This window comes from Arachis stenosperma, chromosome 3, assembly GCF_014773155.1.
Source record: "Arachis stenosperma cultivar V10309 chromosome 3, arast.V10309.gnm1.PFL2, whole genome shotgun sequence".
NCBI classification, from domain to species: domain Eukaryota; kingdom Viridiplantae; phylum Streptophyta; class Magnoliopsida; order Fabales; family Fabaceae; genus Arachis; species Arachis stenosperma.
The window spans coordinates 145,935,124-145,950,190 of NC_080379.1; the positions used below are offsets into that span (position 1 = coordinate 145,935,124).

At 39.5% G+C, this 15,067-nt stretch overlaps 2 protein-coding genes across 2 annotated transcripts; one reads left to right on the top strand and one right to left on the bottom strand.

The window, feature by feature from the left end:
- The first annotated feature begins 2,058 nt into the window (after positions 1–2,058).
- On the top strand, positions 2,059–3,804 carry LOC130966832 (uncharacterized). The gene has a single exon (XM_057891655.1). It carries the CDS (start codon positions 2,059–2,061, stop codon positions 3,802–3,804), a length of 1,746 nt encoding a protein of 581 aa, XP_057747638.1.
- A 1,290-nt stretch (positions 3,805–5,094) lies between these two features.
- On the bottom strand, positions 5,095–8,112 carry LOC130966833 (protein MAIN-LIKE 1-like). The gene is made up of 4 exons (XM_057891656.1): positions 8,041–8,112; positions 6,625–7,367; positions 6,499–6,541; positions 5,095–6,360 (listed from the first exon to the last, which is right to left on the bottom strand). The coding sequence occupies exons 1-4, from the start codon at positions 8,110–8,112 to the stop codon at positions 5,095–5,097; spliced, it is 2,124 nt and encodes a 707-aa protein (XP_057747639.1).
- Between the last annotated feature and the right edge of the window lie 6,955 nt (positions 8,113–15,067).

Sequence of the window (15,067 nt, forward strand, 5' to 3'; positions counted from 1 at the left end):
TAAGCTTTGGATTAGTAAAAGCTTCTAATAAAAAGGAATTCAACCAATTTTCGAAAATTTCTTTTTCATTCTTTTTACAGTCTAAATCAAGCATTCTTTCTCCTTCCATTTCCTGGATTTTAGGAACGTATTTTGATGGTATTTTTGTATATTTTGAATCTTTATTTATAAACCCTTTTTTAAAAGCATAATTATCAAAACCTGTTTCCCATTTAAATTGAGATTGATTATCTTTAGATGTTCCAGCTTCATTTTTTACTTGTATTGGAATTGCTGGTTCTTCGTCACTTGAATAATCTAGGATGTGTTTTTCATTTTCTATATTTTCAGAATTTACTAATTCTTCTTCTATTTGAAATCCTTGTTCCATAATATTATTTTCTTGAGCCATTTTTAATTGTTTAAAAAGTATTGTAACTTCTAATTTTTCCTCAATATTCATAATTTTAGTGGTGGTTTTACTTTTAAATCTGTTATGTTGATTATATTTTGAAATTTTTCTTCTTTGGGATTCTCTTTTTCCTTATTTCTTTGAAATTTTATGGATACTAATATTTCTTCAAGCATATCTACTATAGAATTTAATTGTGGGTTAAAAGTATGATAAAGATGTGGGGAATCATTTTCATGGTAACATTTCTTAGAAATTCTGTGTGAAAAATAAGTTTTTTCAGATTTTTGAAGTCCTTCAATAAAACTTATAGTAAAATAAAGATTTTGAGAAAAATCATTTTGTATTGATTTTAAGAATTCGGTATCATTACAGTTAACATTAGTTAAAATCATTAATTTTTGATCTATTAATTTTGATAACTTAATTATTTCTTCTCTTAAATCTTCTAATTTACTTTTTTCCATTAGGTGACGCTTTTTTTTGTGAAGAATTACGGTTTAAAGTGAAAAGTGTGGCTTTAGAAAACTTAAAAAGTGTGGTGTAAGTAAATCTTTAAATCTGTATGACTTTTTGCTATATATACTAAAATTTACCATAAATAAAACGTTGAAAAGACTCAAATACACTTTTCTCTTTTTCAATGCAAAACCAAAGACACCCTTATATAAAGCGTGTGGATTGGGACAAGATAAAATGGGATTGGCATCTGGAGTCCGGACCGTATTTAGATTTTAGAAATGTGAGGTAGTGAAAGAGTGAACGAATTATTCTAGATTTTGCGTTCTAGAGTAGTAACCATCCTGTGCTGAAGGGTCCATCCGTGGCCCGTGGGACGTGTGATGACGCGTCACTCCTTTCGTCACCAACATCCCTCACCCACTTCAACGTGACGTTCATCTTTACCTCCCAATTACAGTATTCTTTTTGCTACGTATATATCCACAAACAGAAATTAAACATTTATACAAGCACAATGATCTCTAACTAAAAAGTAAAAATAGAGACAAACATAGCTCTTCTGTTCGTTAAAGCTTAACGATACGTGTCACATTAATTTGGGGCAATTAAGTAGCACCATGTTCATAGATAATTGGTTTGGAATTAGTTAGACTTCGTTTGGATTATATATATATATTCTTTTTACTTAAGAAATACTTTTATATTCTTATAAAGGTATTTTATTTTTTAAATAATTAAATTTAAAAAGAAACTAATGAATTATGCACTAAAAAATTTGTCTAATAATTTTTAGGGTAAAAAACCTAAATGAGCCAAGGAGAGCTCAAAATTACCTAATTCAGCCAATTCAAAAATCCATACATGAATCAACTAGGACGAATTATTATATAATTCGAATCAATATGATTTGAATTATACTTACATGTAATTCGAATTGATATGATTCGAATTACACACAGGTAACAAACTAAAGTAATTCGAATTGATTTAATTCGAATTACTAGGAAGGACACATTATTAAGTAATTCGAAACAACTTGTATCGAATTACACTTAACTAATTCGAATTTAGTTAATTCGAATTACTAGGTTAGGTTGTGATACTACATAATTCGAAACATATAGATTCGAATTATATATATATAGTGCGAGCCAGGGCTGTATATATATGCTGTGAACTCATGTTGCTCTCAACAAAGAGGGGAGATGGCTAGTGAGGAGAGTTTCCTAGTTCTGGTACATTACAGAGGGTCGATTAAGAGAAAAACTCGGTCCGGCGTGAAGTTCACTGATAAGGATCCCCTATGTATTATCGTGACGCCAACAACCACCTACGATGCTCTTGTTAGCTCTGTGCTGGAGAAGCTTGGTCTTGAAGGAGTTAAAAGGGTCAAGAAGTTTTTCTACCGCATTCCAACAGCAGTGCTCCATGACACCGTGAAGTTTGATTGTTTCACAATCGGTAGTGACGAGGACTTGCAGGTTATGTTTCTTTCTCGTAGGCAGTTTCCCGAGGTAAGGACACCAGAGCTGTTGGCAAAGTTGGTTGATGTGGTATCTAGCTCGGGTGGTTCGAACCGGAATGCCAATACTATAGCCGCGGTTGCCGGCTCGAGCTCGAGACCTGCTGTTGCTTCATCCTCTGCTCCTGTGTATGAGCCACCGATGCAGCCTGTTGCGTCCCCTTCGTTTGCCGTTGATTTGAGCGGCAATGTTGGAGATGAGGTTCGGTATGGGGAACATATTCCCACCGAGGTACATTGTCCCACACCGGCTGGTGTTGGTGATGGTTTGTTTGATGATCCAGATGACGATGACGTGGAGCCGGATATGATCGCTGATGAAAGCGGCGATGATGTTGGAACTACTGTTCCGACAAGGGCTACAGGTGGATCTAGTTCTGGCACACAGCAGTATCCACCCCATTTTTCCTCATTGGACCTGGATGCCATGCGGCAGGACGACAATGCTCTGCAGGCCTCAGGATTTGGTGCTAGAGATACCGAGGGGTCTGCCGGTATGAATGAGTTCCAGGTTGGCCAACAATTTCAGGATAAAGATGAGGCGCTGTTGAGTGTGAAGACGTACAGTATCCGCCGAGGGGTCCAGTACAAGGTCGTTGAGTCTGACTACCGCAGGTATGTGGGAAAGTGTTCTGAGTTTGGGAATGGGTGCACATGGCTAATTCGGTTGAGTCTCCGACAGCGGAAGGGTATCTGGGAAGTGAAGCGATACAACGGACCGCATACATGTCTTGCCAGCTCCATCTCCAGCGACCATAGGAGTCTGGACTACCATGTCATATCCACCTTCATTATGCCGATGGTTAGGGCTGATGCAGCTGTGAACATCAAGGTGCTTCAAAATGCCACGGCCGCACACTTTGGGTTCAGGCCTACGTACAGGAGGGTATGGATGGCGAAGCAGAAGGCCGTTGCCGTCATATATGGGGACTGGGACGAGTCGTACAATGAGCTCCCTAGGTGGGTTTTAGGAGTTCAGCTGACGATGCCTGGCACTGTAGCCGTCCTCAGGACTTGCCCTGTTCGAGTTGGGGGACAGGTTGACGAGTCTCAGGTTTATTTTCATAGGCTGTTCTGGACTTTCCCCCCTTGTATCCAGGCATTCCGTCATTGCAAGCCTTTGGTGAGTATTGATGGCACCCATTTATATGGGAAGTATGGGGGAACACTGCTAGTCGCCATTGCACAGGACGGAAACTCGAACATCCTCCCCGTGGCATTTGCACTAGTTGAGGGTGAGAATGCTGAGTCATGGTCTTTCTTTCTTTCCCACCTCCGTGAGCACGTGACACCTCAGCCGGGTCTGTTAGTTATTTCAGATAGGCATAACGGCATCAAGGCAGCCCTCGAGGCTCCGGATGGGGGATGGCTACCCCTGCTGCGTACCGGGCGTTCTGCATTCGACACGTTGCAGCGAATTTTGCCTTGACGTTCAAGAGAAAAGATGCCCGGAGGCTTCTTGTTAACGCCGCATATGCCAAGACCGAGGTGGAGTTCGACTACTGGTTTGACATTCTGCGCTCTGAGAATCCGGCAATGTGTGACTGGGCGAACCGAATCGAGTATTCGTTGTGGACACAGTACTGTGATGAGGGTCGGAGATTCGGGCACATGACGACCAATATTTCGGAATGTGTCAACTCAATCCTGAAGGGGGTTAGAAACCTCCCTGTTTGCTCGCTGGTGAAGGCCACATACGGAAGGCTAGCTGAGCTATTTGTCCGTAAGGGTAGGGAGGCCGAGGCTCAGATGGGTACTGGACAACAATTCAGTCAATACCTAGTAAAGTGTATCGAGGCCAACCTGAGGACAGCCAGGCACTTCACGGTGACTGTTTACGACAGGGATAACTCGGAGTACACCGTTGCTGAGACGACTCCGACAGGTTCATTCTCTCTTGGTACGTACAGGGTCTCATTAGGGTCTAAGACTTGTGATTGTGGATACTTCCAAGCACTTCATTTTCCCTGTCCGCACGCACTGGCATGCTGTGCTTATTCACGGCTTACATGGCAGCCTTACGTCCACGAGGTATATCGCCTTAGCTCCGTTTTCGGTGTCTATCAGATGGGATTTGCCCCTCCCATTCCAGAGGGTTTCTGGCCACCTTATGCCGGGCCTACCGTTATACCGGATCCGAGTATGAGGCGTGCGAAGGAGGGTCGTTCTAGATCCACAAGAATTCGCACCAACATGGATGAAGCAGATCCGAACCGGCCAAAGAGATGTGGCCTCTGCAGGCAGCCAGGTCACACCAGGCGTAGTTGTCCACAAGCCGCAGGCCCGAGCGGGACTGCTGGAAATCAGTAGGAGATTTGCTATGTCTGTGTTTGTTTGTTAATGTATTAGCACTTGTCTTCTAATTGTTTTTAATTGTTAATGTATTACAACTTGTCTGGAACTACTCTGTTTCTTATGTGTAGTGAAACTTGTTATTTGTACCAAATATTTCTGTTGAATGTCTTTTAAATGATTGAAATTTATAACTAGAACAAACAACATTATATCATGGGATGACTGATAACGAATAACATAACATCAAACTATAAATCATAACATAAAAGTAGAATACATCAAAGTAAATGACATAACAAAACATCAAAGTACATAACATAATATCAAATAACATAATAACAAAGTACATACCATAACAATGATAACCAACCAACAAAGTACACAATATAAATATAACAACATGACATACACCACTATCCATGAATCATCTAAATAGGTGCGATCCAGTGCCGCAACGGCGTGGCACCCGTGTCCGGTAGCCCCTACGTATAAGTGGCTCCTCATCCTCAATCGACTCGTCGCTGTCATCCGGAACTGGCTGTCTCGGGGTCATAGGCGCAACATGCACGGGTCTGGATGACGACGGGCCGGCAACTGAGTGTGATCCAATACTCTGCGCCGATGCTGGGGTCCCACCCATGGCAAAAGGATGCGCAGGAGCTACCGTGGCAGGCTCATTCAGATCTACATCCAGGAGTGCCTGTGTCCCTGTCGTCTGAACCCGTCCGGCTGCAGCCTCATCCTCCTGCATGATGGTCCGGATATCATCCAGGAAATGTGGTCCACCGAACTCGGCCACAATGCCATCACTAGCAAGTAAGTCTCCAAACATCGAGCCAGGACTCACCCATGGAGTACTATCCTGAAGGGTATGATCATCACCGGGAACACCTACGAAATAATCTCCAAGACCTCCACCACCAAGCCCAGCATCAGTGTGACTCGTGGGATCTCCCATACCAGATCCATGGGACCTACCATCATGCCCGCCCTGATGGGCCCTATCAACCCCCGCAACATCACCTCCCCCAGGCATCTGGGCACCCTGTCTAGCAGCACCCACCCTCCTCCTACCTCCACGACCACGAACTCTCCCCCCACCCCTAACTGGGTCGTCTCCGGCATCCATAGCCCGATCCACCCAGTTCCACTCACGCTGGCTACGACGTGTCCCAACTCGTGCTCTCCTCTCAATACGACGTCTGTCAGGAACATCCTCGACCCGGTCCATGTCTGGAAGTCGGCCTGCACCCCTCTGCGTCGCCTCATCTGGAATAGGAACACCTCTCGGATCCCCCAATAACATCTCTGGTGACAAAAACCTCTTTCCGTGCTGATACCACCATGTCAAGAACTCATGTGACGGTCCGGGGTCGGGCACGATGTCAAACTGTAGAATGTGATCAGCACGCTCCTGCCAGTGAAGATGCCACTCAGGGTACTGTGCCGGGAACCAACGGTCACCTCCTCTCCCGTCCTTCGACATCAGGAAGTCGATGTTCAGGGCGAGAGGCGGTATGGGCTGAACGCCGCCAAACTGAGGTAAAACTCTATCAACCTGATGCCACTCGACAACCGCAAAATAAATCAGGGACGTCCTGCATCGCCATAACATCGTATGCCGAGGCTCCAACACCTCAGGATGGACAACCTGGATGACGTCGAGTGCACTATAGGGCATCCATATGAACTGAAAAAATCAAAATATAATCGTTTGTACACTTAGTTAAGTGCTATAAACTGAAACAATGACTTGAGATACACAAATGTTCTGCGTACTTACCTGCCGAGGCTATAACAAGTCGATCTTCATGCGAGCCATCTGTACCCGAGGTCCCTTGTTGCTAATCCCAGGATTGTAACCAGACCATCTGCGTACAAGAAAACAGAAGAATTGGTTGCATAATTGAAAATAATAACAAGAAGAATATATAGTACAAAACAATAACGGTACCTCGAGGCAAGGGGCCAGCTGATCTCATCATACCCAGATGGTCTATGTGTGGGAAACCTCCAGAAGATCCACGACTGTAATAACTGTAATGGGCCAGCTAACTTCACCACATGTCTGTTGGCGACTCGGCACATGCACCTGTACAGCCATGCTAGTGCCGCCGACGCCCAACTGTAGCGACCCATCTCCTCAAGCCGAGCAACATAAGGTAGCCATCTGATGTGTATACGATTGCCGGACTTGTCGGCAAACAGCTGCGTACCCAATAACATCATGATATAGGCCCGGGCAAAGCGCCTAACTGTCTCCTCATCTGCCCCGTCTGGACACTCTGCAAATGTCTCCTGAAACCAGGTGCAGTTGACTGCGAATTTCTGCACCTGGTTCTCCGGAGGTAAAACACCGAGCAACTCATGGAACCACTGCCAAGCAGGTCTCCCACCCTCAATGTAAAGGTGGAAGTCGGTAAGGCAACCACTAACGTAATCTCCGTCGACTGGCAACCCCAGCTGGTATGCGACGTCCTGAAGCGTGATAGTGCACTCTCCGAACGGCATGTGGAAGGTGTGCGTCTCAGGCCGCCACCTCTCGACGAATGCGCTGACTAGGGGCTCGTCTAGTCGAAACCATCTATCGTTCAGTCTCGCAAGATGGTAAAGTCCCGCCATCTGCAAGTACGGAACATACCTCTCATCAAGACGCATCCCCTGTTGCCGCCTAACGCTGGATATGCAACGACGAGGCTGGCCAGTACATAAACCGCATAATTAGAACAGATGCACAAACCACTAACATAAGCGATATATTTTATAAGGAACCAGAAAATAAATCATGATGGGTAAAAGATATATGAAACAAACGACCAACATTTCATACACAAACCGCTCACTCAAACCACGTGCCAATACCATTAACAAAAACATATGCATTTTCACATTTATCATAATCCACTACCGTTAACCGCTAAACCATCACTGAATCCACTATCCAAAACCGTTAACAAAAACCAAGTACAAAAATCTATAACAAAAACCACTGGCCTAAACCACTTGCTTAAACCGCTAACAGTAAAATAAACCGCTAAAACAAAACCATTAACAAAAACCACTGTCCTACACCACCAACCTAAACCACGACCCCAAACCGCTAACCATCACTAAAACCACTATCCAAAACCATTAACACAAACCGCTTACAAAAAACAATTTCAAATACCACTAAAAAAAACTACTGGCCTAAACCACTTGCATACACACCTAACACTTAAATAAACCGCTATAAAAAACCATTAACAAAAACCACTAGCCTACACTACTTTCCTAAACCACTATCCTAAACCACTAAAAGTAACATAAACCATTATAAAAAATCATTAACAAATACCGTTATCATAAACCGCTTTCATAAACCACTAACCTCGTCGTTGATCATACCGGCGATATGAGCTACTCCATCCAAACGATAAAGCCTTCCCGGATCGTCCCCCATCGACAGAAACAGCCGCTCTGGTCGCACTCGTACTGAACGTTGGTCTTCTTCTCTGGGATTTGGTGGGGTTGGAGAATGAGAAAGTGATTCGAATGAACTTGGCTCGAACTCCTTTTATAGCCGAATCCCTTGTAATTCGAATCAAGTTGATTCGAATTACTATGCAACTCAATTTTCACCTAATTCGAATCAACTAGATTCGAACCTCTCTACTATCCACTTCTCCTAATAATTCGAATTAAGTAAATTCGAATTATGTTGATGTAATTCGAAACAAGTTGTTTCGAACTTCATTGGTTTGTTGCCTTCCTAGTAATTCGAATCATATCAATTCGAATTACATGTAAGTATAATTCGAATCATATTGATTCGAATTATATAATAATTCGTCCTGATTGATTCATGTATGGATTTTTGATTTGGCTGAATTGAGTAATTTTGAGCTCTCCTTGGCTCATTTGGGTTTTTTACCCTAATTTTTATCTAAATACAAAATGATTTTTTTATAAGTTTTATGTAATTTTTAATAAATTTGAGTTGGTTCGATATTTAATGATCTGAGAACAAATTTTACTCTTTTTTTAAATGAGTATCAGTTTTTAAATGTGAATCAAAGATTTTTCTTTAAACGAAACAAATAGAAAACAGAAAAGAACTGAAGTTTTTTTTTTAATAAAAAAGGTTGAATTAAAAGGAAAGTAAATGTAGGAAAACTAAAGCTAAAAAATGAAAGCAAGCAAACAAAGACCTTCGACAAAATTGAAGGACTATGGAATTAAAATTGTTAATTCAAAATTTAAAGGAAAAAAAAAGAGTACATTGCAAAAGGAAAATAATTTGCATAAAAGAAAATTACAGATAAATTTTAAAAAATATAAAAACATGAAAAGAAAGCTCTTGGCACTTAGCAGACTCAAAAACTCGCTAAAAATGTACGTGTGTGAGAGTGTTTTCTAAAAAAATTTCAATCACATTTCTTTTAAATCTTGTACATTTATAAACTTCTTCAACCAATCATATTTTGCCACATATTTCCATAAAAGACCTTAGAAATAACTGTTCTCGCCAGATACACAGTCATGTAATCGTCGTCAGCTTTCTGGACCATCAAACCTAACACTGTTTAACTATTCTGTTTCACTTTAACTCGATAAACCTCATCGAACCAATTACCTTTTTCCTATCAACAATCTTTCTTCGTCAAAAACTCATCACACTCGACAAAAATTTTCACATACAACCTTCAATGCCAATGCAAAATCTTTAACTAATAATTTATTTTATTTGACTAATAAATTGCCACTTAGAGTTAACGCGTTCATCAAAAACAGATATAAAGATGAAATGCTTAATCATAAATGAAAGAAATTCTTTAAATGTTAAAATAAATTAGAGAATTGGGAAGGTTGGTTCAAACATCTCTTAACTGCCTACATCTCTAGAATTTCAATAAATGCATCCACAATACTCGTTTCTCATTAATTTACCTTTTTCTCTCTCTTTCAAACTTTACTTTTCCAAACATTACGAGTTTAAACCTAGAACCCTTCATCTTCAAACAAAACTCAGAAGAGTTTGATCACTTTATTTTGGCGCTCTTCTCTCAACATTATCATTGCAGGCAACTTCAAACTCTAACCTTTTCCATACTTTTTCACTATCACTGGTATGTTTCTACTTTATCTCACATGCTACATTTCAATTACTTTATCATTTCAAATTTTCTTCCAACATGTATTTCTTAAAACCTAATTTCACTTCTTCTATTTCATAAAGATGGATGCATCAACCTCTCTTACTACAACTTCTCCAACAAAAATTAAAGAGAAACAACCTACAAAACAACAAGAAAAACAAATCACCACCAAAGATTTTGAACATTCAAGTTTAAAAATATTATCTCACACAACAGATACCATCATTAAGGGTCCAATTAAAACAACAAATGACAAGCAAATCCTCTTCTCCTTTTTTGTCGAAAATGAACTCCATTGCTTCTTGAGTCCTCTAAATTCTCCTGATCAAGCCAAAAAAGTTTTCCATTATATCCCTAGTATCGAACGTAAGGATTTACTTATCAAACAAGACTTGTTTTATGGCTCCCTTTGTTGAAGCATATGACTATTTTGCACTATCCCAAAATTTCTTTCAAAAACTCAAGTTTCCTTGCTTGGTAGAAGAGAATTGAGTCTCTAAAGTTAGAAGAATGGAAGTTTCAAAGAATCTATGATCTCCTCAGACTATCACATTTTCCACCAACAATATATCATTGGATGATTGGAGCTGCGCTATATTTTAGAAACAAAATCACCAATTATTTCCATCTTTTATGTGGTATGATCGGACTTACACTCTTTGATGTTGCAGCTATTACAGGGCTTTCTGTAAGTGGACCTACGGCTACCTTCGATATGAAGCCTGAACGAAGATGCAACATTATTGAGAAAAAATTTTACAGAAAATTTATCAAACACAATATGGGAGATGATGGTAGTCTAGTTACAAATGATGAGTATGTTGCCTTTTTATACTACTGGCTCAATGCTATTGTTTTCTACTTAAGAAGTGTTTCTATGCAAAAATTGTTCATCCATTAGCTGGCCTAATCCATGAAAAGCGGAAATTTAGCCTAGCCAAGTTACTCTTAGGAAGTCTCTATGACGAATTAGGACAAATGATTGACAGCCTTCGAAGTAAGACTTTAATTAGTGAAGGAGGCCCTCTTTGGTTATTACAACTTTGGTCGAATGCTATTTTTGAAGAAACATATAAAACACAAAGGAATTGCCTCCACAGAAAAACAAATCACTGAAGGACTTTGAGTGATTACCTTGGAACCAGATTTCGTCAACTCTCACTCCACTAGTGAACTCCTCTGGGAAGCATTCTCAAAACTTCATTCATGCCAAATTTTAAAATAAAGACTTAAAACTTGCTCCATTTATTGACCGAAAATATGGACCAACCTAGTTTTGAAACTCTATGGTTCGAAAAGATGATGATAAGGAATAGCAACACCAGAATGATTCTATGTGGTCCAATTTCCTTGCCATCCAAGTGTTTCCACAGGGATTCCTCAATACAAAAAGGAACAACTTCGAGTCACACTACATGCTCCCCATTATGTTGCAAGACAAATGGATTTTTCTCAAGCTATCCCAGCACCATTTTCAAGCAAGTCTCCTCCTCTTTGCCAAATAAATTTCAACAAAAAGAGAGAAATTGACAAATATTTTGAGTGCAACGAGAAAAATTGAAGCCACTACTTCCCACTTGATGTGTGAGCATTTTTTCTTTGTTTTCTTACTATTTTAAATATGAATTTATTGAGTTTTATTGAGATTTTAGTGTTTGAAGCCTATTTGGATGCTACTTTGAGTCGCTCTATTGTTTTAATTATTTCAAGTGAAGTTTGGATCAGTTTGGCAGAGTTTGCGTGCAAGAAAAGAGAAGAATTTTGAATCTGTTGAGTTGGAGCTAAACGCCAGATGCCACATTTGGCGTTTAGTGCCCAAGTGTCTCGTAACGTGTGCCACCATTTTGTGAAGGCGGCGCTAAATGCTAAACCCGACGTTTAGCGCCAGGACACCCGAAACTTCACCATTTGATTCTGTTCGAGCGGCGCTAAACGCGGACCTGGGCGTTTAGCGCTAGGTGCTTCATGACTCACTACCTCGTGGTGCACTAAACGCTGAGCCTGACATTTAGCACTAGGAAGACAACAACGAAAGGGAGCTTTCTGCCACCTGGGGCGCTAAACGCCGATTCTGGCGTTTAGCGCCAGTAGCGCGGATTCAACTTCAACAAAAGGGGCTTCATTAGTTAGATTGGATTATATTTATTATATTTTATTTTATTTTAAGTATTTCTATTCCCAAACACAATCTTTTGGCCTTTAGTAATTATTGGTTTATTCTATTTTTAAATCAAATTAGGTTAGATATAAAAGGGAAAAGATTCAGCCCTTCGGGCTCTCTCTTCTCTTCAACCTCATTCTTGTTTTCACACACTTTTGAACCCTAGCTTTTCTCTGAGTCATGAGCAACTAAACCTCCTTGGTTAAGGTTAGGAGCTCTGTTTATTCTATGGATTAAAACTATTGTCACTCTATTTTGATTAATATACTGATTTAAATTTAAGGATTGCTTTCGTCTTCATCTTATGAATCTAAGTGTATTGGAAAATAAATCTTGTTCTACATGAATTCTCATTGATTCTTAGAAAAATTTTCTCACTTGAATACTAGCTTGAAAGTAAATTCCTCCTAAATCACTAATTGCCGGGACTTAATGGGATACGTGACATATAATCCTCTTATATTTGAGTAATTAGAGTTTTTGTGGATAATAAACTAGAATTAAACCTAACCCTTTAATCTATATTAAGTGACCAAGGAATTGGCTGCTGATTAGGTTAGAGGGGGCTAAATCACTAAGAAATTAGGGTTTAGTCAATTACAGTTTGTCATGAATTGAATTTTGCATGATTAAAATAGTTGGTAAGAAATCTTAATTCGGAAAAGAAACATCTCTGAAACCTTAACTATCCTCTCATATACTTTTTACACCAAATCTACTGTTTGCTTTCTTAATCACCAAATTACTGTTTAATGCTTTTGAACCTCACAACACCATTTCTGCTTGTCTGACTAAGTGAATCATTCAATTGTTATTGCTTGGTCCATCAATCCTCATGGGATCAACCCTCACTCACTTGAGGTATTACTTGGTACGACTCGAGGCACTTGCCGGTAAGTTGTGGTTTTGAAAATCTGCACCACTACTCAAGTTTGTTTTAATTTGTTATGTTACTAAGTCCTTTGTCGAATGGTGGGGTACCTACTACTCTCGCTGCAATCGATCACTTGATGATATCTCCAGAAACCTTATCAAAACTTCTCCAAATACCATCGACGTACCCATTCGAAAATCTTACAAAAGGAAAGCTGAGTCATCAATACTTCGACAAGGAAAGAAAGCACGACCAATCTCGACAAAAGCTCCTCCAACTAACAAGGTAACTTTAGAAAAATTTTAATTCTTTAATGTGAATTTCAATATCACTAGCTTTCGATCATAAACTCTTGAAAAACTTTCAAACTTCAACGTAGGGAGGCTCTTTTACTCAAGGGTCATGTGATAAACCCACCAGTTCATCTCCAAAAAAGACTCCCATTCATTCAAGTGAATCTCCTGCCACCTCAAGTACTTTGGATTCCAGGAGCACTTCGATAAGCTTTACTCACTCATCAAACACTAAACCCCAAGAAGTATAGGTATGCCTTTGATTTTCTTTTCTCCAATAGCTATAGTGATTAGCTAAGACTAAAATTGTATTTTGAAACAAAACCATTTCAAATCGAGATGCCTCCTTTGAATGCACTATTAACTTCAACAACAAAATCTCTTGTCGATGAAAAGAGAGGAAATTCTTCAAACTCCTCATCAAGTGACCATGTCTCATCACATTATTTGCAAATTGAACACGAAGTTAATAAGCCTAATGAGGAAACTGAACAACCTATTGAGAAATCTGATAAACCTCTCGAAGAAACCAACACACAAGGCGAACAAACAGAAGAAGACCTTCCAAAAGGTCAAGTTTGAGAAAATGATCTTTCTTCTCAACAAATTGATATTGGCCTTAAACTTCTATCCTTTCCTTCTAAAGAGAATAGTCCGGTTGATAGACACCAAAAAGAAAACAACCCTGTTCCCTTTGCTGAACCAAAAACAGACACTGCTCAAAATCTTGTCGATCAAATTGGGTCCAAATCTGACCTACCTCACAACGTTTAACCAACTTCATCAAGTAAATTCTCTAATCCACAAGAAGCCGATCTAGAAGAACTTCTTTTCGTTATGTCAAACATATCTCACAAAATAGAGATTTCACCACAAGTCCAATTTACTGAAGAATCACCAGGACATGGGCTTCCAAAAGAGCTAACTCCAAATGTTCTTGAAAGTTTAAAGGTGCTCCTTTAACTTCTCAAGCATACTATTGATAAATGGACGAATCAAGATGAAATGAATTCCCTATTTTCTAACATCCTGAGTTCCTCTCTTGAATATCAAGTTCCTCTTGGTTTTTCAAAGAAGGTAAAACAATTTGAGAAAATTGCTAACAACTTATTCATCTCCCATAACAATCTCACTGACTTCAAGAAAAGCATATCGAAAACTGAAACAGAATCTGCACAATTAGAAGCTTCTTATGCATCAACACAGAAGACTCACAAGAAGTATGAAATAAATGTTGCTCATGCTGTCAATGCTCGAGAACAACTAGCTCGACGCAGAGAGAAACTTGAAATAGAACTTGCTAAAATTTGTGAAGAAGAAGCTTTGCTAGAAGGCCCTTCCTTAAAGGCTGATAAGAGGAGAAAAAACCTCCATTGAGAACTATGTGAGATGGAGAACACTCGAGCTAAAATAAAAAAGAAATATGAGAAGATGTATCTTGAAAAATATGAAGAGATCGGAGTCTACAGTGCCTATGATAAAGAAAGAGTGCGTCTTCGATTTGACATGGAAGAATTATTGGAGCCTTATCTATAACGACTTCAAAGATTTTCAAGCTCTTTTATGTTTTGTTTTATAACTCTTTATTATCTTTATGTTATCTAATGAACTCCTTTTTTTAAATATTTCTTTCAGAGCATCGATATCTTGTTAGATACTTCCCATTAATAGATTTAATTTCTATACTTGTTTTGACATGTTTAATTTTATAAGCGTTTTCTGAATATAATTTAACCACTTGATAAGGTCCTTCCCAATTAGGAGACAATTTCCATAAAACCTTGATTCTTTTTCCACTGGTAAAATAACTTTTAAAACTAACTTGCCATCAACAAATTTTTTTTGCTTCACACATCGATTATACACTTGAGCTATATTCTCCTTTTGACGAACAAGATTATCCAGTGCCAGAATACGCTTGTTGTCTAATT